The 26,861-nt window shown below is 45.3% G+C and overlaps 1 protein-coding gene across 4 annotated transcripts in view; it reads left to right on the forward strand.

The window, feature by feature from the left end:
* The window catches only part of DNAH14 (dynein axonemal heavy chain 14), a 153,971-nt gene that overhangs the window by 105,071 nt on the left and 22,039 nt on the right, over window positions 1-26,861 (forward strand). For all 4 annotated transcript variants that reach the window (XM_072140043.1, XM_072140044.1, XM_072140045.1 and 1 more), the window contains exons 51-71: window positions 1,280-1,447; window positions 1,722-1,892; window positions 2,085-2,258; window positions 2,332-2,418; window positions 4,792-4,989; window positions 5,094-5,255; window positions 5,891-6,082; window positions 6,266-6,438; window positions 6,858-6,966; window positions 7,110-7,235; window positions 7,609-7,703; window positions 8,120-8,279; window positions 12,205-12,336; window positions 12,743-12,838; window positions 13,114-13,254; window positions 13,456-13,671; window positions 14,582-14,812; window positions 14,888-15,009; window positions 23,884-24,128; window positions 24,327-24,748; window positions 24,970-25,165. In XM_072140043.1, coding sequence (XP_071996144.1) covers window positions 1,280-1,447; window positions 1,722-1,892; window positions 2,085-2,258; window positions 2,332-2,418; window positions 4,792-4,989; window positions 5,094-5,255; window positions 5,891-6,082; window positions 6,266-6,438; window positions 6,858-6,966; window positions 7,110-7,235; window positions 7,609-7,703; window positions 8,120-8,279; window positions 12,205-12,336; window positions 12,743-12,838; window positions 13,114-13,254; window positions 13,456-13,671; window positions 14,582-14,812; window positions 14,888-15,009; window positions 23,884-24,128; window positions 24,327-24,748; window positions 24,970-25,165 — 3,616 coding nt within the window. The remainder of the gene's footprint in view (window positions 1-1,279; window positions 1,448-1,721; window positions 1,893-2,084; window positions 2,259-2,331; window positions 2,419-4,791; window positions 4,990-5,093; window positions 5,256-5,890; window positions 6,083-6,265; window positions 6,439-6,857; window positions 6,967-7,109; window positions 7,236-7,608; window positions 7,704-8,119; window positions 8,280-12,204; window positions 12,337-12,742; window positions 12,839-13,113; window positions 13,255-13,455; window positions 13,672-14,581; window positions 14,813-14,887; window positions 15,010-23,883; window positions 24,129-24,326; window positions 24,749-24,969; window positions 25,166-26,861) is intronic.

Here is a 26,861-nt window from a genome sequence, read left to right on the forward strand (position 1 = left end):
GAGAGGTCCCTGCCCATAAGAGCTTACACTCTACAGGAGAGAGGACCCTGCCCATAAGAGCTTATATTCTACAGGAGAGAGGACACTGCCCATAAGAGCTTACACTCTACAGGAGAGTGGACCCTGCCCATAAGAGCTTACACTGTACAGGAGAGAGGACACTGCCCATAAGAGCTTACGCTCTACAGGAGAGAGGACCTTGCCCATAAGAGCTTACACTCTACAGGAGAGAGGACCCTGCCCATAAGAGCTTACACTCTACAGGAGAAAGGACCCTGCCCATAAGAGCTTACACTCTACAGGAGAGAGGAACCTGACCATAAGAGCTTACACTCTACAGGAGAGAGGACACTGCCCATAAGAGCTTACACCCTACAGGAGAGAGGACACTGCCCATAAGAGCTTACACTCTACAGGAGAGAGGACCCTGCCCATAAGAGCTTATACTCTACAGGAGAGAGGACCCTGCCCATAAGAGCTTACACTCTACAGGAGAGAGGACCCTGCCCATAAGAGCTTACACTCTACAGGAGAGAGGACCCTGCCCATAAGAGCTTACACTCTACAGGAGAGAGGACCCTGCCCATAAGAGCTTACACTCTACAGGAGAGGGGTCCCTGCCCATAAGAGCTTACACTCTACAGGAGAGGGGTCCCTGCCCATAAGAGCTTACACTACAGGAGATAGAACCCTGCCCATAAGAGCTTACACTCTACAGGAGAGGGGTCCCTGCCCATAAGAGCTTACACTCTACAGGAGAGAGGACCCTGCCCATAAGAGCTTATACTCTACAGGAGAGAGGACCCTGCCCATAAGAGCTTACACTCTACAGGAGAGGGGTCCCTGCCCATAAGAGCTGACACTCTACAGGAGAGAGGACCCTGCCCATAAGAGCTTACACTCTACAGGAGAGAGGACCCTGCCCATAAGAGCTTACACTCTACAGGAGAGAGGACCTGCCCATAAGAGCTTACACTCTACAGGAGAGAGGACCCTGCACATAAGAGCTTACACTCTACAGGAGAGAGGACCCTGCACATAAGAGCTTACACTCTACAGGAGAGAGGACTCTGCCCATAAGAGCTTACACTCTACAGGAGAGAGGACCCTGCTTATAGTAGCACATTCTCCCTTTCATCCTGATGATGAGATGACTCTGCAGTCTACACAGCTAAGCTGACGGACAGATGGGCTGCAGTGAACGGTCTGTGCCAGCAATAACATAGACCCGATCACTCATAACATCCTGACACTATAGGGATCTCGTCTCCTTCTTCAGGTCCAATTGGGATCATTTCTTTTGCGACATAATTTTCTCGCCGAAATCCAGAAATGCTGCAGTCTATTATCCTCCTGTGCGATCGCCATCTACTACAGGACGTGTCACAGCATGCGGCCCACCCCCGCCAAGTGCCACTACACCTTCAACCTGAGGGACCTCTTCAAGGTACTGACTATGGGTTATATTCATAGCTAAAACCTCATTCTGATAAATCCAAGCGATGTGTGACCTTAAAGGAGAAGTCACCGCTCTAAATCCTCTGCATATAACATGCAGCCACCACTAGGGGGCGCTCAGGATCATACTGTGTAATTCTGTGTGCACATTGTATACAATAAGCTCTTGGGCTCCCCCTAGTGGTGACTGCAGACAGCCAGATTCTCATACATCTTCTCTGTAATCCTGTGTGTAGTAATACACATTCCTCGCTGTCCTCCAGGTCCTGCAGGGGCTATTCCAGGCCAACGAATCCGTCATCATCACCAAGGATTTGGCAGCCCAGCTCCTCGTGCACGAGACAACTCGAATATTTCATGACCGTCTTGTAGACGCAGGAGACAGAGAGAACTTCTACCAGTATCTGTCTGAGGAGATTCTGAATTACTTCAAGGTGTGTAGAGATTCACTGCAATGGATAATAGGGATTAAGCGTTCCTCGGGGGCGGGGTTTATCGATGCTCCGGTAATACACTGCGCTGCTGTGGACCCCGCCTCTCCAGTCTCTCATATTCATCCTCCCACCTACGATCCGCAGTCCCGTCCTCACCTATAGGCCCCCGATGCTTCTTCTTGTTCTCCATAGATTTCTTGGCCAGCGGGAAAACTGATGAAGGATCCAGTGGAGTTTGTCGATTTCTTGGATTTGGATTCAGCAGCAAAAAGTCGGGTGTATCGTCCCGTGACAAGTCACAAGCAGCTCGTGTCCAAACTGGACGAGTATCGGATGAAGATGAGGATGAGCTCAGCCATCGCAGGGGTCAGTGTCTGCAGCTACGACTTATCTCAGCCCTGACAAAGCGCAGACTCTGACATTGTCATCTCCTCTGCAGGACACATACGTCTTCTTCATGGAGGCCGTCCAGCACATGACCAGGGCCACACGCGTGTTCAGACAACCGGGGAGCCACATGATGATGGTAAGACATGTACCATAATATATACTGATCCTGTATTATACCCCAAAGCTGCACTCACTATTCTGCTGCTGGTGCAGTCACTGTGTACATACATGACATTACTTATCCTGTACTGATCCTGAGTTACATCCTGTATTATACTCCAGAGCTGCACTCACTATTCTGCTGCTGGTGCAGTCACTGTGTACATACATGACATTACTTATCCTGTACTGATCCTGAGTTACATCCTGTATTATACCCCAGAGCTGCACTCACTATTCTGCTGCTGGTGCAGTCACTGTGTACATACATGACATTACTTATCCTGTACTGATCCTGAGTTACATCCTGTATTATACCCCAGAGCTGCACTCACTATTCTGCTGCTGGTGCAGTCACTGTGTACATACATGACATTACTTATCCTGTACTGATCCTGAGTTACATCCTGTATTATATCCCAGAGCTGCACTCACTATTCTGCTGCTGGTGCAGTCACTGTGTACATACATGACATTACATATCCTGTACTGATCCTGGGTTACATCCTGTATTATACTCCAGAGCTGCACTCACTATTCTGCTGCTGGTGCAGTCACTGTGTACATACATGACATTAGTTATCCTGTACTGATCCTGAGTTACATCATGTATTATACCCCAGAGCTGCACTCACTATTCTGCTGCTGGTGCTGTCACTGTGTACATACATGACATTACTTATCCTGTACTGATCCTGAGTTACATCCTGTATTATACCCCAGAGCTGCACTCACTATTCTGCTGCTGGTGCAGTCACTGTGTACATACATGACATTACTTATCCTGTACTGATCCTGAGTTACATCCTGTATTATACCCCAGAGCTGCACTCACTATTCTGCTGCTGGTGCAGTCACTGTGTACATACATGGCATTACTTATCCTGTACTGATCCTGAGTTACATCCTGTATTATACACCAGAGCTGCACTCACTATTCTGCTGCTGGTGCAGTCACTGTGTACATACATGACATTACTTATCCTGTACTGATCCTGAGTTACATCCTGTATTATACCCCAGAGCTGCACTCACTATTCTGCTGCTGGTGCAGTCACTGTGTACATACATGACATTACTTATCCTGTACTGATCCTGAGTTACATCCTGTATTATACCCCAGAGCTGCACTCACTATTCTGCTGCTGGTGCAGTCACTGTGTACATACATGACATTACTTATCCTGTACTGATCCTGAGTTACATCCTGTATTATACCCCAGAGCTGCACTCACTATTCTGCTGCTGGTGCAGTCACTGTGTACATACATGACATTACTTATCCTGTACTGATCCTGAGTTACATCATGTATTATACCCCAGAGCTGCACTCACTATTCTGCTGCTGGTGCAGTCACTGTGTACATACATGGCATTACTTATCCTGTACTGATCCTGAGTTACATCCTGTATTATACACCAGAGCTGCACTCACTATTCTGCTGCTGGTGCAGTCACTGTGCACATACATGACATTACTTATCCTGTACTGATCCTGAGTTACATCCTGTATTATACCCCAGAGCTGCACTCACTATTCTGCTGCTGGTGCAGTCACTGTGTACATACATGACATTACTTATCCTGTACTGATCCTGAGTTACATCCTGTATTATACCCCAGAGCTGCACTCACTATTCTGCTGCTGGTGCAGTCACTGTGTACATACATGACATTACTTATCCTGTACTGATCCTGAGTTACATCCTGTATTATACCCCAGAGCTGCACTCACTATTCTGCTACTGGTGCAGTCACTGTGTACATACATGACATTACTTATCCTGTACTGATCCGGAGTTACATCCTGTATTATACCCCAGAGCTGCACTCACTATTCTGCTGCTGGTACAGTCACTGTGTACATACATGACATTACTTATCCTGTACTGATCCTGAGTTACATCCTGTATTATACCCCAGAGCTGCACTCACTATTCTGCTGCTGGTGCAGTCACTGTGTACATACATGACATTACTTATCCTGAACTGATCCTGAGTTACATCCTGTATTATACCCCAGAGCTGCACTCACTATTCTGCTGCTGGTGCAGTCACTGTGTACATACATGACATTACTTATCCTGTACTGATCCTGAGTTACACCCTGTATTATACCCCAGAGCTGCACCCACTATTCTGCTGCTGGTACAGTCACTGTGTATATACATGACATTACTTATCCTGTACTGATCCTGAGTTACATCCTGTATTATACCCCAGAGCTGCACTCACTATTCTGCTGCTGGTGCAGTCACTGTGTACATACATGACATTACTTATCCTGTACTGAGTTACATCCTGTATTATACTGATATTTTTGGATCCTCCCTCCTCTGTGATTGGGCAGGTCGGTCTGGATGGTACGGGGAAGTCCAGCATCGCTGCTCTGTCCTGTTATATATCGGGTTGTAAGCTGTTCCGGCTGTTGGTGACGCAGGGTTACAGTCACGCGGAGTTCAGGGAAGATGTGAAGAAGGTGTATAAGGAGGCAGGACTGCGGGGACAGAGTGCGGTTCTCCTTATCCGAGGATCTGATATCATTCAGGTGAGGAGCTCAGGATCTTTCTTGTATCAGACATTAGATGTTTGTGGGTCCGGATCTCCTCGGATATGAGGTTCCGGCATCACTGGGTCGTCTGTCTTTCTCAGGACTCCTTCTTAGAAGACATCACCTGCATCCTGAACTTGGGAGAAGTTCCTGATCTGTTTGATAAAGACGAGCTGGACGGGCTCCTGGTAGAGCTGAAAGCCGAGGCTGCGGAGGCCAATATGTCTGACAGCCCCCAGTCCCTGCTGGACTTCTTCCTGCAGGTAGGGGGGCACTTACTTTCTGTGCATATAGTTCAATCACTACAACTTTCTGATAGACTTTCCGTTTATCACCATATGTCACTGAATGAGGACGTTTTTCTTTACAATCCTGATATAACTTTTCACAGCTGAGGGTTTGTTACACTTTTATCCATCCCAATAATTTGTGAGATAAACAATTTGGACTTCCCTTGTGTTGTACCACCACATTGTAACAAATGTCAGCTGATTGCCTCGACTGGATACAACAGTTTCTGTTTTCTAACAGTAGCTTCTACGGTCTTGGCCGTCTCTGGATGTAAATAGAATGTTTTCATACAATGACAGCAAGCAGAGATCTTAAAATGGCAAAAAACTCATGCCCAAAGTAGAAAAGTTCAGTGCCGTTCCTCTATTATATCTACTGGAAATGTAAGAATGTTTTGACAACTGGGTGTCACCAATTGGAGGCATGTCCCTTCCAATTTCAAGATGTCCAATAAAGGCCAAATGTGAAGGGACACGCCCCCTTTCACAATGGGAAATGGTTACACCCATTTGTCAGTTTCTTCATACATTCCCAGGAGGAAAAACAGAGTAATAGAAAATTGCTACATTATTGTGTATGAGACGTGTTTTCTTACTCTTCCCTGCAGAGGGTGCGTTGTAATCTCCACTTGGTTCTGGCTGTGAGTCCAGCAGGACAGAGTTTCCGGGAGCGGTGCCGGACACATCCGTCTCTGGTGAACTGCTGCACCATAGACTGGTACGACGGGTGGCCCCAGGAGGCTCTTCTCAGTGTGGCCGATACCTTTATTACCCAGCAGGATGTGGTGCACGAGAACAAGGTAAGATCTGCGGAACGTGACCCCAGGATCAGACTACACAGGGTTTGTTTGTAGTCTGTTACCACGGAGACATAGATCCGGACATGGATTTCTGATGGCGCTTCGAGAAAACGTTCTTGCAAACTTTTGGGGCGGTCGTCCTCTCAGTGGAAAACTTTCAGTCTGTATTTTGTGTCTATCTAGGGTCACATCGCGCAGGTTTGCGTCGCCATTCATAACAGCGTTTCGAGCAAAGTGGCGCAATACCAGGAGGAGACGAGACGGCGCTACTATGTCACTCCGCAGACCTACCTGAGCTTCATAGACACCTTCACACACATCCTGCACGCGAAGAAGCAGAAGCTTATGGAGGACAGGTGATTAGTCACACGTGTATGTAAGGGGGATTCCTATACAGGCGGTCCCCTACTTAACGACACCCGACTTACAGACGATGCCTAGTTACAGACAGACCCCTCTGACCTCTGGTGACCTCTCTGGATGTTACTATAGTCCCAGACTGCAATGATCAGCTGTAAGGTGTCTAATGAATTTTTATTGATAATTCTTGGTCCAAAAAAATTTTGAAACTCCAATTGTCGCTGGGGCAAAACAATTTTTTGTCTGGATCTACAATTATAAAATATACAGTTACGACTTACATACAAATTCAACTTAAGAACAAACCTATGGAACCTATATTGTATATAACTGCCTGTATAGGATCTCCAGTATGGCGCGTCCAGTGATTGCACCTCTGTCTGCACTCACTTATCCCTCTGGTGTCTTCTCCCAGGGATCGTTTCTTCATGGGACTCTCCAAGCTCCTGGAGGCAACATCTTCCATTGGGATCATGCAACAAGAACTGGTCACCCTGGGGCCACAGATAGAACGGAAATCAGAGGTAGGTAGCACAGCAAGGCCGGCTCGTGTCTCCTCTTCCATTTGGCCCAGACCACTATGACGGCTTCTGCTTCGGACACTTCTACGATCCATTAGATAGCAGGGCCGGGGGTAGATGATCTTGTTGCCTGTTTTGGCTTTTAGGAGATAGAAGAATTGATGGTAAAACTGCAGAAGGATTCGGTGGTGGTGGAGCAGGTCCGAGCCATCGTACAGCAAGAGGAGGAGGTGATGGTGCAGGAGACCAGGATTGTGCAGGACTATGCGGAGGTGACTGGTTTTCTCTAAAGCTTCAGAGCTGAAATCCATGCCCATGCTTTGTGCTTTGTGTTGTCTCTACACTTTTAAGATCAGGCTAAATCCGCTGGATAAATCTATGCCCCGTTTTTAAGATCTCTGCTTGCTGCTAACGTATGAAAATGTTCATGTCCACATCCAGATTCTTTCAGATTTAAAACCTTGCACAGTTGAGCATTTAATGAATACAGTTTATCCTTTATGAGATTAATAGAACAAACTGATACATTGTAGCAAACTATCAGAACAGAAGGGATGTGCTTAGGTGCATTAGGTGATGGAATTGTAACAAAGTCTCAGCAGTGGTAAGTACTAGGCATGTAAAACCTTATCTCTATACTTGCAGCAAGCCCAGAAGGAGCTGAGTGATGTTCTGCCCGCTCTGGAGGAGGCCGTATCTGCCCTCGACTCCCTGGATAAAGCCGACATCTCAGAAGTAAAGTAAGAACTGCAACACAATCAGATTATTCGCCCAATGATGAGGAATCTGACCCAGTACAAGTCTTATAACTGCAAAGTGGCCTGAGCTGCTCACTCTGCTGATCATAAAACTGTTATAGCAGCTTCCTGCAGCGCCACTAGGGGGAGCTCACTACATGCAGATGTATACAGCTCCCACTGAGTTCTGTACCAGCAGTATAAATCATGAGCGCCCCTAGTGGTGGCTGGAGGGATCTGTCAAAACATAATAAAATACTGTACATGGAAATATTATAGTTTTTATGGCAATCCTAATACATATTGCCTTAAAAGTGTCTGAATAGTGATATATACAAAGATCAATCTATCTCTGGAGTTATTGCACCCATAAAAATTATTTAAATTATATGAGCTAAAAATATATATATTTTTTGCAGAGTATATACTCACCCGCCATTCCTAGTGCTGACAGTCATGAACGCTGTGTGTGTACTGCTGCAACAGAAGCCCGACTGGCCCACAGCCAAACTCCTCCTCGGGGACCCAGGATTCCTCAAAAAGCTGGTCAATCTAGATAAGGACAGTATCCCAGAGAAGGTACCAGCACATATATAACTACTATAATACTGCCCCCTATGTACAGGAATGTAACTACTATAATACTGCCCCCTATGTACAAGAATATAACTACTATAATACTGCCCCCTATGTACAGGAATATAACTACTATAATACTGCCCCCGTATGTACAAGAATATAACTAGTATAATACTGCCCCCTATGTACAAGAATATATCTACTATACTACTGCCCCCTATGTACAGGAATATAACTACTATAATACTGCCCCCTATGTACAGGAATATAACTACAATAATACTGCCTCCTATGTACAAGAATATAACTACTATAATACTGCCCCCTATGTACAGGAATATAACTACTATAATACTGCCCTCTATGTACAAGAATATAACTACTATAATACTGCCCTCTATGTACAGGAATATAACTACTATAATACTGCCCCCTATGTACAAGAATATAACGACTATAATACTGCCCCCTATGTACAAGAATATAACGACTATAATACTGCCCCCCTATGTACAAGAATATAACTACTATAATACTGCCCCCCTATGTACAAGAATATAACTACTATAATACTGCCCGCTATGTACAAGAATATAACTACTATAATACTGCCCCCTATGTACAAGAATGTAACTACTATAATACTGCCCCTATGTACAAGAATATAACTACTATAATACTGCCCCCTATGTACAGGAATATAACTACTATAATACTGCCCCCGTATGTACAAGAATATAACTAGTATAATACTGCCCCCTATGTACAGGAATATAACTACTATAATACTGCCCTCTATGTACAAGAATATAACTACTATAATACTGCCCCCGTATGTACAAGAATATAACTACTATAATACTGCCCCCTATGTACAAGAATATAACTACTATAATACTGCCCCCTATGTACAAGAATATAACGACTATAATACTGCCCCCCTATGTACAAGAATATAACTACTATAATACTGCCCCCCTATGTACAAGAATATAACTACTATAATACTGCCCGCTATGTACAAGAATATAACTACTATAATACTGCCCCCTATGTACAAGAATGTAACTACTATAATACTGCCCCTATGTACAAGAATATAACTACTATAATACTGCCCCCTATGTACAGGAATATAACTACTATAATACTGCCCCCGTATGTACAAGAATATAACTAGTATAATACTGCCCCCTATGTACAGGAATATAACTACTATAATACTGCCCTCTATGTACAAGAATATAACTACTATAATACTGCCCCCGTATGTACAAGAATATAACTACTATAATACTGCCCCCTATGTACAAGAATATAACTACTATAATACTGCCCCCTATGTACAAGAATATAACGACTATAATACTGCCCCCCTATGTACAAGAATATAACTACTATAATACTGCCCCCCTATGTACAAGAATATAACTACTATAATACTGCCCGCTATGTACAAGAATATAACTACTATAATACTGCCCCCTATGTACAAGAATATAACTACTATAATACTGCCCCCTATGTACAAGAATATAACTACTATAATACTGCCCCCTATGTACAAGAATATAACTACTATAATACTGCCCCCTATGTACAAGAATATAACGACTATAATACTGCCCCCCTATGTACAAGAATATAACTACTATAATACTGCCCCCTATGTACAAGAATATAACTACTATAATACTGCCCCCTATGTACAAGAATATAACTACTATAATACTGCCCCCTATGTACAAGAATATAACTACTATAATACTGCCCCCTATGTACAGGAATATAACTACTATAATACTGCCCCTATGTACAAGAATATAACTACTATAATACTGCCCCCTATGTACAAGAATATAACTACTATAATACTGCCCCCTATGTACAGGAATATAACTACTATAATACTGCTCCCTATGTACAGGAATATAACTACTATAATACTGCCCCCTGTGTACAATAATATAACTACTATAATACTGCCCCCTATGTACAGGAATATAACTACTATAATACTGCCCCCTATGTACAAGAATATAACTACTATAATACTGCTCCCTATGTACAGGAATATAACTACTATAATACTGCCCCCTATGTACCAGAAAATAACTTATAATACTGCCCCCTATGTACAAGAATATAACTACTATAATACTGCCCCCTATGTACCAGAAAATAACTATTATAATACTGCCCCCTATGTACAGGAATATAACTACTATAATACTGCCCCCTATGTACAAGAATATAACTATATAATACTGCCCCCTTTGTACAGGAATATAACTACTATAATACTGCCCCTATGTACAAGAATATAACTACTATAATACTGCCCCCTATGTACAGGAATATAACTACTATAATACTGCCCCCTATGTACAGGAATATAGCTACTATAATACTGCCCCCTATGTACAAGAATATAACTGCTACAATACTGCCCCCTATGTACAGGAATATAACTACTATAATACTGCCCCCTATGTACAGGAATATAACTACTATAATACTGCCCCCTATGTACAAGAATATAACTACTATAATACTGCCCCCTATGTACAAGAATATAACTACTATAATACTGCCTTCTATGTACCAGAATATAACTACTATAATACTGCCCCCTATGTACAAGAATATAACTACTATAATACTGCCCCCTATGTACAGGAATATAACTACTATAATACTTCCCCTATGTACAAGAATATAACTAGTATAATACTGCCCCCTATGTACAAGAATATAACTACTATAATACTGCCCCCTATGTACAGGAATATAACTACTATAATACTGCCCCCTATGTACAGGAATATAACTACTATAATACTTCCCCTATGTACAAGAATATAACTAGTATAATACTGCCCCCTATGTACAAGAATATAACTACTATAATACTGCCCCCTATGTACAGGAATATAACTACTAAAATACTACCCCCTATGTACAAGAATATAACTAGTATAATACTGCCCCCTATGTACAAGAATATAACTACTATAATACTGCCCCCTATGTACAAGAATATAACTACTATAATACTGCCCCCTATGTACAGGAATATAACTACTAAAATACTACCCCCTATGTACAAGAATATAACTAGTATAATACTGCCCCCTATGTACAAGAATACAACTACTATAATACTGCCCCCTATGTACAAGAATACAACTACTATAATACTGCCCCCTATGTACAAGAATACAACTACTATAATACTGCCCCCTATGTACAAGAATACAACTACTATAATACTGCCCCCTATGTACAAGAATACAACTACTATAATACTGCCCCCTATGTACAAGAATATAACTAGTATAATACTGCCCCCTATGTACAAGAATACAACTACTATAATACTGCCCCCTATGTACAAGAATACAACTACTATAATACTGCCCCCTATGTACAAGAATACAACTACTATAATACTGCCCCCTATGTACAAGAATACAACTACTATAATACTGCCCCCTATGTACAAGAATATAACTACTATAATACTGCCCCCTATGTACAAGAATATAACTAGTATAATACTGCCCCCTATGTACAAGAATACAACTACTATAATACTGCCCCCTATGTACAAGAATACAACTACTATAATACTGCCCCCTATGTACAGGAATATAACTACTATAATACTGCCCCCTATGTACAGGAATATAACTACTATAATACTGCCCGCTATGTACAGGAATATAACTACTATAATACTGCCCCCTATGTACAAGAATACAACTACTATAATACTGCCCCCTATGTACAAGAATACAACTACTATAATACTGCCCCCTATGTACAAGAATATAACTAGTATAATACTGCCCCCTATGTACAAGAATATAACTACTATAATACTGCCCCCTATGTAAACACACCATTTATACATTTTTTACAGGTTTTTAAAAATTTAAAGAAATATTACAACATTCCAGACTTTAACCCTCAGAAGGTGGGGGCGGTTTCTACGGCGTGCCGTTCCCTGTGTCAGTGGGTGCTGGCACTGGAGCACTACCATGAAGTACAGAAGGTCAGTGTAGAGGGACACATAACTGGTTCTCCGGGTGCCATCTCTGTGCCTCTGCCTTGGCATCTAACAGTTTGGGAATCTGTTAGTTCCTATGGGATTATGTGGAGTATTTCCAGAGACTCATTGAAGGGGCATCACATTTATTAATTCAATTTATTTTACAGAAGTGGGGCTTCTGCAGGGGGGGGGCTTCTGCAGGGGTGGGGCTTCAGTGGGGGTGGGGCTTCTGCAGGGGTGGGGCTTCTGCAGGGGTGGGGCTTCAGATTCCTGATGATCGGTTTTTGCGGTCTATGGGGTGGGTTAGCTGTAGATTTAGTTACATTACAGTGAGGGGTCTGCAGAGAAGATGATGACTTGTGTATAATGTATCTAGTATGAAATTATCTTCGGATTCTGCTGATGACAGATGGTGGTTCCAAAGCAAGAGCGCGTAGCAGAGGCCCAAGAAGCCCTAAAGCTGGCCCAGGAGAGACTGAGACAGAAGCAGGCCAGCCTCGCCATGGTAAGGGGGTGACATTGTATAGATATATGTGTAGTGTATTCTTATATACCAGTGTAGATGGGGGTGAAGACCCCACTATGACCCCTTGAAGTCACAGGCCCAGTGCCGGATGCTGAACTACTAATGTCCTGACTACTGTTCAGCAGCCTCAGGCTTTGGGACTGTATACTCATGATGTGAGGGAGTAAAAGGCGACTCCCAGACACTTTCCAGCGCTATGGATGGACCTGGGGCAGCAGCGAGGGGGTCACATGTTTCATGTTTTTTGTATTTAGGTAGAAGAACATCAACAATTGCTTCAAAAACAGTACAACGACAGCATCGCAGAGAAGGATCACCTGGCGCACAGGAAGCAGCTGACCATCCAGCGCCTGGCGAGGGCGTCCGTCCTGATCACAGCTCTGGACGAGGAGAAGGTGCAGTATATTAAATATACAGACCCCCTTTCTTCAGGAGCTGCCTGACACCACAGGGCGGAGGACCTGCAATGAGGACCTGCAATGAGGACCTGGGAGGCGGACCTGGGAGGCGGACCTGGACCAGTTCTCATGACCATTCCCCAGAGGCCTGTAGATCCTGTGCCGGCACTTACATTAGATGTTGTTGGTTCCTCCCAGGTGCGATGGAAGGAGTCAGGTGAGCGGCTGGAGCTGCGGCTGAGGGGGGTCCTGGGCGACGTCCTGGTCTCCGCTGCCTTCATCGTATATTGCGGGGTCTTTACATCCGAGTATCGGGCACAACTCATGGTGCAGTGGTTGGAGTTCTGTAAAACATATCAGATCCCAGTGTCAGAGGATTACTCGTTCATCCACGCTATGGCTGCTGAGAGAGAGGTAGGTAGCTGGGGGCCTAGGGGTTTTGTATATAACTGCGTATTGTCTCTCTCCAGAACAGTTTGGGTTTTTGGTTTAGTTCTCGTTCTTTATCAGATGTCTTTCAGCTGCTCCCTCTCCTCTCTCACAGCATTCAGTCTCAGACAAAGATAGAACTGGAGCTGTGTGCCCTCTTTGCACAATTTGTATAAAAATCCATTTTCTCTCCCTCTCTAGGACACATTTGAACATGATCTCTTTAGTGTGATGCTTGTGTGTGCTCAATCAGATATTTCCCAGATGCTCCCTCTCCCCTCCCACAGCATTCAGTCTCAGACAGAGATGGGTAAAACTGCTGCTGTGTTCTCCCCTTTGTGTATAAATAATATGAAAATTGTTGTTCTTACTTTCTAGGACAGGTTTAAATTCAGGCTCTCATTGAGATGACCATGTCTCCTAGCTGCTCCCTCTCCCCTCTCACAGCGAATAGTCTGCAGCTGTGTCCTCTTTGCATTTCTATATAAGTTTTATATAATCTCTCTCTAGGATAGTATTTTGGAAAGTCTTTTTGTTGTATAATGCTTAAATCAAATGTCTTCCCGCTGCTCCCTCTCCCCTCTCACAGCATTTAGTCTCAGAGATAGATAAACCTGCAACTGTGTCCTCTGTGAGTAACTTTTCTAGAAATGTGTATCCTCTCTCCAGGACAATAATGTGGGCAGGTGTTTTTTTTTTTTTTTGCAATACCTGTGTTTAGTCAACTGTTCCCTCTCCCCTATCACAGCTTTCAGTCTCAGCATTCAGGGTCATACAAACTGCAGCTATCCAGTTTTGTTGTTCATATTTATGCATTGAGAAGGACTCTGTGAATCAGAAACAAAATTCTATAGGAATGAATCCTATTTTCTTATCTGTATTGATCCTCCACTAGGTGAGGCGTTGGCACAGCGAAGGTTTACCCCCTGATCCCTACTCCCTAGAGAATGCCATCTTAGTTCAGAATGGCCAGCGCTGGCCCCTCCTGATTGATCCTCACGGCCAGGCATACAAGTGGATTTGCCAGATGGAAGGTGGGAAATTACGGCAGGTCCAGGCCTCCGATCCCGGCTACATGAAAACCCTGGAAAATGCCATCCGCCTGGGGGAGCCCATCCTCATACAGGTAGCTGCACCCTCTAACCAGGGGGGTAATAGTGGCTGCAGAACAACGCATGATAATGTTATGTGGATCTTCCAGGATGTCCCTGAAGACATGGAACCCAGTCTCAAGCCCATTCTTGGAAGAGAAATTCACCGGCGAGCAGGACAAGACGTCATACGCTTAGGGGATGCAGAGATTGAGTACAACAGCAACTTTAGGTAAGTTCTATCAGGACCAGGACTAGGGAGTCTCTGACCATTTTGGTGGAGTTGGAGTCGTGATAAATTATTATTAAGTCTGTTCTATATGTGATCTAAGGATTTAGACCAGGAGTGAGCAACATTTATCAGTCCAAGGGCCGCATTGTCCTACTGCTCAACTTTAAGAGGCTGCAGCAGTAACCAGCACCCTAGATGCACCAACACCACAGTACAGCACAAAATACCCACCCCAGGAATTATACATACCAGAGTAGAGCAATACATACCCCCCCAGCAACCAATTACTGCATTCAAGGCAGACAATAATAGTGGAGACCCCCAGAGCAGACAATAACAGTGCAGACCCCAGAGCAGACAATAATAATACTGGAGACCCCAGAGCAGACAATAACAGTGGAGACCCCCAGAGCAGACAATAATAGTGGAGACCCCCAGAGCAGGCAATAATAGTGGAGACCCCCAGAGCAGGCAATAATAGTGGAGACCCCCAGAGCAGGCAATAATAGTGGAGACCCCCAGAGCAGGCAATAATAGTGGAGACCCCCAGAGCAGACGATAATAGTGGAGACCCCCAGAGCAGACGATAATAGTGGAGACCCCCAGAGCAGGCGATAATAGTGGAGACCCCCAGAGCAGGCGATAATAGTGGAGACCCCAGAGCAGACAATAATAGTGCAGACCCCAGAGCAGGCGATAATAGTGGAGACCCCAGAGCAGACAATAATAGTGGAGACCCCCAGAGCAGACAATAATAGTGGAGACCCCCAGAGCAGACAATAATAGTGGAGACCCCCAGAACAGACAATAATAGTGGAGACCCTCAGAGCAGGCGATAATAGTGGAGACCCTCAGAGCAGGCGATAATAGTGGAGACCCCCAGAGCAGACAATAATAGTGGAGACCCCAGAGCAGACAATAATAGTGCAGACCCAAGAGCAGACAATAATAGTGCAGACCCCAGAGCAGACAATAATATTGGAGACCCCCCCCCCCCCAGAGCAGACAATAATAGTGGAGACCCCCCCCCCCAGAGCAGACAATAATAGTGGAGACCCCCCCCCCCCCCCCAGAGCAGACAATAATAGTGGAGACCCCCAGAGCAGACAATAATAGTGGAGACCCCAGAGCAGACGATAATAGTGGAGACCCCCAGAGCAGACGATAATAGTGGAGACCCCAGAGCAGACGATAATAGTGCAGACCCCCAGAGCAGACGATAATACTGGAGACCCCCAGAGCAGACAATAATAATACTGGAGAGCACAGAGCAGACAATAATAATACTGGAGACCCCAGAGCAGACAATAGTAATACTGGAGACCCCAGAGCAGACAATAATAATACTGGAGACCCCAGAGCAGACAATAATAATACTGGAGACCCCAGAGCAGACAATTTATAATACTGGAGACCCCAGAGCAGACAATAATAGTGGAGACCCCAGAGCAGACAATAATAATACTGGAGACCCCAGAGCAGACAATAATAATACTGGAGACCCCAGAGCAGAAGATAATAATACTGGAGACCCCAGAGCAGACAATAATAATACTGGAGACCCCAGAGCAGACAATTATAATACTGGAGACCCCAGAGCAGACAATTATAATACTGGAGACCCCAGAGCAGACAATAATAATACTGGAGACCCCAGAGCGGACAATTATAATACTGGAGACCCCAGAGCAGACAATAATAATACTGGAGACCCCAGAGCAGACAATTATAATACTGGAGACCACAGAGCAGACAATTATAATACTGGAGACCCCAGAGCAGACAATAATAGTGGAGACCCCAGAGCAGACAATAATAATACTGGAGACCCCAGAGCAGACAATAATAATACTGGAGACCCCAGAGCAGAAGATAATAATACTGGAGACCCCAGAGCAGACAATTATAATACTGGAGACCCCAGAGCAGACAATTATAATACTGGAGACCCCAGAGCAGACAATAATAGTGGAGACCCCCGGAGCAGACAATAATAGTGGAGACCCCAGAGCAGACAAAGAAAAAAAAGCCCTCCCCTTTCCTGGCTTCTCTTCTGCTCCCTGCACTACGCTTCAGCTGCTTCTTTCTTCCATGCGTCGCTCTGTTGTGTCTCCCGCGCTGGTGGTATGCACCGGCATCAGGATCCAGAGCAGGAGAGGACCCAGGAGCAGTACAAGTGACAAGTACAGTACTTACAAGTCCTGGGTCCTCTGCTCTGTGTCCTTACCCCAGCGATTTTCACCAGTGTCAGTAGTCAGGACACTGAGCGGAGCGGCAAGAGAGGAACCAGGAGCGGTGAGGACTTCTCAGCTGCACTTACCGCTACCCGACCTCCTGCACCAATGATCTGCTATTAGTTATGGATGTGCTTGAACTCCAACTCTCAGCAGGGTGCAGACCACAACTTGAGACTTGACAGACTGCGTGTGGCCTGTGTACGCGGCTTGTGCCGCTTCATGGCTTTTAGTTGGGATGAATTTGTCAGCACTTTATGTACATGCTCAGTACTGAAGCTCTTTCTACAGCATACCCCAGATATAGTGCCGCCACATTATACCTCCTATACAGTGCTAGTCACAGCATACCCCAGATATAGTGCCGCCACATTATACCTCCTATACAGTGCTAGTCACAGCATACCCCAGATATAGTGCCCCCACAATATACCTCCTGTATAGTGCTAGTCACAGCATACCCCAGATATAGTGCCGACACATTATACCTCCTATACAGTGCTAGTAACAACATACCCCAGATATAGTGCCACCACATTATACCTCCTATACAGTGCTAGTCACAGCATACCCCAGATATAGTGCCGCCACATTATACCTCCTATACAGTGCTAGTCACAGCATACCCCAGATATAGTGCCCCACATTATACCTCCTATACAGCGCTAGTCACAGCATACCCCAGATATAGTGCCACCACATTATACCTCCTATACAGTGCTAGTCACAGCATACCCCAGATATAGTGCAGCCACATTATACCTCCTATACAGTGCTAGTCACAGCATAACCCAGATATAGTGCCGCCACATTATACCTCCTATACAGTGCTAGTCACAGCATACCCCAGATATAGTGCCCCACATTATACCTCCTATACAGTGCTAGTCACAGCATACCCCAGATATAGTGCCCCCACATTATACCTCCTGTATAGTGCTAGTCACAGCATACCCCATATAGTGCTGCCACATTATACCTCCTATACAGTGCTAGTCACAGCATACCCCAGATATAGTGCCGCCACATTATACCTCCTATACAGTGCTAGTCACAGCATACCCCAGATATAGTGCCGCCACATTATACCTCCTATACAGTGCTAGTCACAGCATACCCCAGATATAGTGCCGCCACATTATACCTCCTATACAGTGCTAGTCACAGCATACCCCAGATATAGTGCCCCCACATTATACCTCCTGTATAGTGCTAGTCACAGCATACCCCAGATATAGTGCCGACACATTATACCTCCTATACAGTGCTAGTAACAACATACCCCAGATATAGTGCCACCACATTATACCTCCTATACAGCGCTAGTCACAGCATACCCCAGATATAGTGCCACCACATTATACCTCCTATACAGTGCTAGTCACAGCATACCCCAGATATAGTGCAGCCACATTATACCTCCTATACAGTGCTAGTCACAGCATAACCCAGATATAGTGCCGCCACATTATACCTCCTATACAGTGCTAGTCACAGCATACCCCAGATATAGTGCCCCACATTATACCTCCTATACAGTGCTAGTCACAGCATACCCCAGATATAGTGCCCCCACATTATACCTCCTGTATAGTGCTAGTCACAGCATACCCCATATAGTGCTGCCACATTATACCTCCTATACAGTGCTAGTCACAGCATACCCCATATAGTGCTGCCACATTATACCTCCTATATAGTGCTAGTCACAGCATACCCCAGATATAGTGGCACCACATTATACCTCCTATACAGTGCTAGTAACAACATACCCCAGATATAGTGCCGCCACATTATACCTCCTATACAGTGCTAGTCACAGCATACCCCAGATATAGTGCCGCCACATTATACCTCCTATACAGTGCTAGTCACAGCATACCCCAGATATAGTGCCGCCACATTATACCTCCTATACAGTGCTAGTCACAGCATACCCCAGATATAGTGGCACCACATTATACCTCCTCTACAGTGCTAGTCACAGCATACCCCAGATATAGTGCCACCACATTATACCTCCTGTACAGTGCTAGTCACAGCATACCCCAGATATAGTGCCACCACAATATATCTCCTATACAGTGCTAGTAACAACATACCCCAGATATAGTGCTGCCACATTATACCTCCTATACAGTGCTAGTCACAGCATACCCCAGATATAGTGCCGCCACATTATACCTCCTATACAGTGCTAGTCACAGCATACCCCAGATATAGTGCAGCCACATTATACCTCCTATACAGTGCTAGTCACAGCATACCCCAGATATAGTGCCCCACATTATACCTCCTATACAGTGCTAGTCACAGCATACCCCAGATATAGTGCCCCACATTATACCTCCTATATAGTGCTAGTCACAGCATACCCCAGATATAGTGCTGCCACATTATACCTCCTATACAGTGCTAGTCACCGCATACCCCAGATATAGTGCCGACACATTATACCTCCTATACAGCGCTAGTCACAGCATACCCCAGATATAGTGCCACCACATTATACCTCCTATACAGTGCTAGTCACAGCATACCCCAGATATAGTGCCGCCACATTATACCTCCTATACAGCGCTAGTCACAGCATACCCCAGATATAGTGCCACCACATTATACCTCCTATACAGCGCTAGTCACAGCATACCCCAGATATAGTGCCCCCACATTATACCTCCTGTATAGTGCTAGTCACAGCATACCCCATATAGTGCTGCCACATTATACCTCCTATACAGTGCTAGTCACAGCATACCCCATATAGTGCTGCCACATTATACCTCCTATATAGTGCTAGTCACAGCATACCCCAGATATAGTGGCACCACATTATACCTCCTATACAGTGCTAGTAACAACATACCCCAGATATAGTGCCGCCACATTATACCTCCTATACAGTGCTAGTCACAGCATACCCCAGATATAGTGCCGCCACATTATACCTCCTATACAGTGCTAGTCACAGCATACCCCAGATATAGTGCCGCCACATTATACCTCCTATACAGTGCTAGTCACAGCATACCCCAGATATAGTGGCACCACATTATACCTCCTCTACAGTGCTAGTCACAGCATACCCCAGATATAGTGCCACCACATTATACCTCCTGTACAGTGCTAGTCACAGCATACCCCAGATATAGTGCCACCACAATATATCTCCTATACAGTGCTAGTAACAACATACCCCAGATATAGTGCTGCCACATTATACCTCCTATACAGTGCTAGTCACAGCATACCCCAGATATAGTGCCGCCACATTATACCTCCTATACAGTGCTAGTCACAGCATACCCCAGATATAGTGCCCCCACATTATGCCTCCTATACAGTGCTAGTCACAGCATACCCCAGATATAGTGCCACCACAATATATCTCCTATACAGTGCTAGTAACAACATACCCCAGATATAGTGCCGCCACATTATACCTCCTATACAGTGCTAGTCACAGCATACCCCAGATATAGTGCCCCCACATTATACCTCCTGTATAGTGCTAGTCACAGCATACCCCAGATATAGTGCCGACACATTATACCTCCTATACAGTGCTAGTAACAACATACCCCAGATATAGTGCCACCACATTATACCTCCTATACAGTGCTAGTCACAGCATACCCCAGATATAGTGCCGCCACATTATACCTCCTATACAGTGCTAGTCACAGCATACCCCAGATATAGTGCCCCACATTATACCTCCTATACAGCGCTAGTCACAGCATACCCCAGATATAGTGCCACCACATTATACCTCCTATACAGTGCTAGTCACAGCATACCCCAGATATAGTGCAGCCACATTATACCTCCTATACAGTGCTAGTCACAGCATAACCCAGATATAGTGCCGCCACATTATACCTCCTATACAGTGCTAGTCACAGCATACCCCAGATATAGTGCCCCACATTATACCTCCTATACAGTGCTAGTCACAGCATACCCCAGATATAGTGCCCCCACATTATACCTCCTGTATAGTGCTAGTCACAGCATACCCCATATAGTGCTGCCACATTATACCTCCTATACAGTGCTAGTAACAACATACCCCAGATATAGTGCCGCCACATTATACCTCCTATACAGTGCTAGTCACAGCATACCCCAGATATAGTGCCGCCACATTATACCTCCTATACAGTGCTAGTCACAGCATACCCCAGATATAGTGCCGCCACATTATACCTCCTATACAGTGCTAGTCACAGCATACCCCAGATATAGTGGCACCACATTATACCTCCTCTACAGTGCTAGTCACAGCATACCCCAGATATAGTGCCACCACATTATACCTCCTGTACAGTGCTAGTCACAGCATACCCCAGATATAGTGCCACCACAATATATCTCCTATACAGTGCTAGTAACAACATACCCCAGATATAGTGCTGCCACATTATACCTCCTATACAGTGCTAGTCACAGCATACCCCAGATATAGTGCCGCCACATTATACCTCCTATACAGTGCTAGTCACAGCATACCCCAGATATAGTGCCCCCACATTATGCCTCCTATACAGTGCTAGTCACAGCATACCCCAGATATAGTGCCACCACAATATATCTCCTATACAGTGCTAGTAACAACATACCCCAGATATAGTGCCGCCACATTATACCTCCTATACAGTGCTAGTCACAGCATACCCCAGATATAGTGCCCCCACATTATACCTCCTATACAGTGCTAGCCACAGCATACCCCAGATATAGTGCCACCACATTATACCTCCTATACAGTGCTAGCCACAGCATACCCCAGATATAGTGCCGCCACATTATACCTCCTATACAGTGCTAGTCACTGCATACCCCAGATATAGTGCCGCCACATTATACCTCCTGTATAGTGCTAGTCACAGCATACCCCAGATATAGTGCCGCTACATTATACCTCCTATACAGCGCTAGTCACAGCATAACCCAGATATAGTGCTGCCACATTATGCCTCTTATACAGTGCTAGTCACAGCATACCCCAGATATAGTGCCGCCACATTATACCTCCTATACAGTGCTAGTCACAGCATACCCCAGATATAGTGCCACCACATTATACCTCCTATACAGTGCTAGCCACAGCATACCCCAGATATAGTGCCCCCACATTATACCTCCTATACAGTGCTAATCACAGCATACCCCAGATATAGTGCCCCACATTATACCTCCTATACAGTGCTAGTCACCGCATACCCCAGATATAGTGCCGCCACATTATACCTCCTGTATAGTGCTAGTCACAGCATACCCCAGATATAGTGCCGCTACATTATACCTCCTATACAGTGCTAGTCACAGCATACCCCAGATATAGTGCCACCACATTATACCTCCTATATAGTGCTAGTCACAGCATACCCCAGATATAGTGCTGCCACATTATACCTCCTATACAGTGCTAGTCACAGCATACCCCAGATATAGTGCTGCCACATTATACCTCCTATACAGTGCTAGTCACCGCATACCCCAGATATAGTGCCGACACATTATACCTCCTATACAGTGCTAGTCACCGCATACCCCAGATATAGTGCCGACACATTATACCTCCTATACAGTGCTAGTAACAACATACCCCAGATATAGTGCCGCCACATTATACCTCCTATACAGCGCTAGTCACAGCATACCCCAGGTATAGTGCCGACACATTATACCTCCTATACAGTGCTAGTCACAGCATACCCCAGATATAGTGCCGACACATTATACCTCCTATACAGTGCTAGTCACAGCATACCCCAGATATAGTGCTGCCACATTATACCTCCTATACAGTGCTAGTCACAGCATACCCCAGATATAGTGCTGCCACATTATACCTCCTATACAGTGCTAGTCACCGCATACCCCAGATATAGTGCCGACACATTATACCTCCTATACAGTGCTAGTAACAACATACCCCAGATATAGTGCCGCCACATTATACCTCCTATACAGCGCTAGTCACAGCATACCCGAGATATAGTGCAGCCACATTATACCTCCTATACAGTGCTAGTCACAGCATAACCCAGATATAGTGCCACCACATTATACCTCCTATACAGTGCTAGTAACAACATACCCCAGATATAGTGCCGCCACATTATACCTCCTGTACAGCGCTAGTCACAGCGTACCCCATATATAGTGCCGCCACATTATACCTCCTATACAGTGCTAGTCACAGCATACCCCAGATATAGTGCTGCCACATTATACCTCCTATACAATGCTAGTCACAGCATACCCCAGATATAGTGCTGCCACATTATACCTCCTATACAGTGCTAGTCACAGCATACCCCAGATATAGTGCCGCCACATTATACCTCCTATACAGCGCTAGTCACAGCATACCCCAGATATAGTGCCGCCACATTATACCTCCTATACAGTGCTAGTCACAGCATACCCCAGATATAGTGCCACCACATTATACCTCCTATACAGTGCTAGTCACAGCATACCCCACATATAGTGCTTCCACATTATACCTCCTATACAGCGCTAGTCACAGCATACCCCAGATATAGTGCCCCACATTATACCTCCTATACAGTGCTTGTCCCATAGTAAATGGTCATACGGTGCAGTCACAGTGTGTTTGTTGTTGCAGGTTGTATATGGCGACCCAGAATCCAAACCCACATTTCTTACCAGCAATTTGCATCTCTGTCACATTGATAAACTTTACGGTGACATTTAAAGGGTTACAAGACCAACTCCTGAGCAGCGTCGTCATCCACGAGCAGCCGCATCTGGAGGCACAAAGATCCCAAATACTGGAGAGTATAGCAGCGGATCTGAGTACTCTGCGGGGCCTGGAGGAGCAGTCACTCACTTTACTGCAAAAAACTGAAGGTGATTTTATGTAAAGAGGTTGTCTGTACTGTACAGTAAGTGTTATGTGTGCCTGCAGCGCCTCCACAGGATTAGTGAAGTATTACAGTTCATATGGAGGTACCAAATCTACCAAAAGCAGGAGATGGCACTTCCCTGATCAGGGGACCTCTCCATCTTTTGGTTTGATTAAGATAATTTTTACCCGTTAACATTTAGGGCATTTACTGGACGATGAAGATCTTATTAACACTCTGCAAAAATCCAAACTCACCTCCAAAGACGTCTTCAAGAGAATGAGGGATTCTGGGAAGACTGAGGCAAGCATCGAAGCGGCCCGTGGCATCTACCTCCCCGTGGCCCAGCGCGGGGCTGTCCTGTATTTCGTGGTGGCCGACCTGATTCACCTGAACTACATGTACCAGTTCTCTCTGCAATGGTTCCATCAGGTTTTTGTGGAAGCCATTAAAGCGTCAGCGACTTCCCCATCTCAGGTCCCTTTGCCGTCTTCTCCGGGGATTATGCGGCCGCTGAGCAGACAGAGGAGAGAGAGAGAAGAAGAAGAGGAGAACGGCCGGAGCGAGGATATCCAGAGACACCTGGACAATATCTGCAGCAATTTAACCAGAAATGTATATAAGGTAATGAGGACGATGCACATATGGGGGATGATGGAGGACTTGCCGAACTCCCTCAGTGCAGGTGCTGGAGGTGTGGGGCGCATGCACAGGGGCTGCACCAAGAATCATATAGATGTAGGTTGGGTACAGTGAACCTTTTAAGAAATGGTCCAATTGTTTTTAACCACCAAACGTCATAAGGTCCTCAGGATATTGTAATTTTCTCGGAATTTCCCCCCCAGATCATCTCCACGGCCCTCCTCACAGAGCACAGGCTTTGCTTCTCTTTCATGCTGACGGTGAACATCATGAGACACAGCGGAGATCAGGAGGAAGCAGCGATCCCGGGATTTCTACCGGAATCAGAATGGGAATTCTTTCTGCACTCGCTGGTCCTCAGCAACGTGATGGAGAAGACGAGCTCCGCAGGGAGTGATGGTAAATGTGAACGCACCCTATGCACACTGTCATGTCATAATATGTTATATTATTAGTGAGGTCACATTTCAGGTTATATAAACACCATAATATAACAGAAATACTGCATTATTAATACAGGTACTATGTAAAAAGACAATGCAATAGGTCACAAGGATAAACTTGCTCCTCTACACCAGAAACTGGACTGTGGGGGTCATTTACTAAGATTCTCTTTTTTTCGTCGGGTTTCCCGAATTTTTCGGATTTGCACCGAATTGCCCCTGGTTTTTGTCGTACGCGATCGGATTGTGGTGCTTCGGCGCCGGCATGCATGTGACGTGCCGTGGCCATCGGATTTGGAAAAATTGCGGTATTCAAAAAAAAAAAAAGTGTCACTTGACACGCACTTACCTGCACCAAGAAATAGAAGGTGAACTCCAGCGGACCTCGGCGCAGCAGCAACACCTGGTGGACATTGGGCGCACGGACCTTAGTGAATCCCGGCCGGACCCGAATCAGCGTTGGAGAACAAGCCGCTGGATCGCGACTGCACCGGGTAAGTAAATGTGCCCCAATGTGTATAAAGACTTAAAGGCATCTACCTTTAAAAATCCTGATAAACCAGGGACATTACTCTTAGATCCAGGCACCGGGACTGTGGTATCTTCTTTTATTTGTTATCCATGGTCTCCTGCCTTAGCATAATTATAAAATGTGATTTTTTTATTTTTTTTTAATGAGCCTGAAGGGCTCTGGGAGGTGTTACCGGAGCCTCTGCTTGCTTCAGCTTCACAGGCTGTTACACTGTTTCCCCCTCCCCCCTGTGTGCCTAAATCTCAAACAATGGGAGGGGGAAAATGTTCCTGCACAGTGTAAAAGACCATGAAACTACAGCACTGAGAGGCTCTGTTAAGAACCCCAGAGCCTTTCCAGCTCTTCAGCATGATTTAAAATTCGATTTTAGAAGATAGGAAGCCATGGATAATAAATATAAGATTACCACAGTCCCGGTGCCTGGATCTATGAGTAATGTCCCTGGTGTATCATGTGGGAAGACGCTGCCTTTCCTTGTAGAGATCCAGCTGGTGTAGGGAATCTTATGGGCAATGGTCCATGGGAAAAATGGGAGCCCTCCCGCACTAGAGACACTAGAGATGGTTTTCCTCACCAGTGATTTCTGGCAGATGCTGGGGGGACAGACTGTGCACCTGTAATGTATCTCCCCCAGGACCGGATACTTTCCTCCTTACTCCCTGTATACCTTTGGCTTCTGCATTTCTAGAGACTGGAAGACAAATAGGAAAAATAAATTAAAATGCACCTGTAGATCTCAGGTATCCTGCATTATCCCCGGTCTAACACATAGGGGCAGATCTACTTACCTGGTCCATTCGCGATCCAGCGGCGCGTTCTCTGTGGAGGATTCGGGTCCAGCCGGGATTCACTAAGGTAGTTCCCCCGATGTCCGCCAGGTGTCGCTGCTGCGCTGAATTTCGTCAGAGTGCACTGAAGTTCACCAAGCCGGGCCGGGTGCAGGTAAGAGACACATTTTTAAAAAAAAAAAAATACGCCGGTTTCTCCAAATCTGACGGGTTTTCAAACGGCCACGCCCCCGATTTCCGTCGCGTGCATGCCGGCGCCGAAGTGCCACAAACCGATCTCGTGCGGCAAAATCCCGGGGCAATTCAGGAAAAATCGGCACAAAACTGTAAAA

The sequence above is a fragment of the Engystomops pustulosus genome, chromosome 3 (assembly GCF_040894005.1).
Source record: "Engystomops pustulosus chromosome 3, aEngPut4.maternal, whole genome shotgun sequence".
NCBI classification, from domain to species: Eukaryota; Metazoa; Chordata; class Amphibia; order Anura; family Leptodactylidae; genus Engystomops; species Engystomops pustulosus.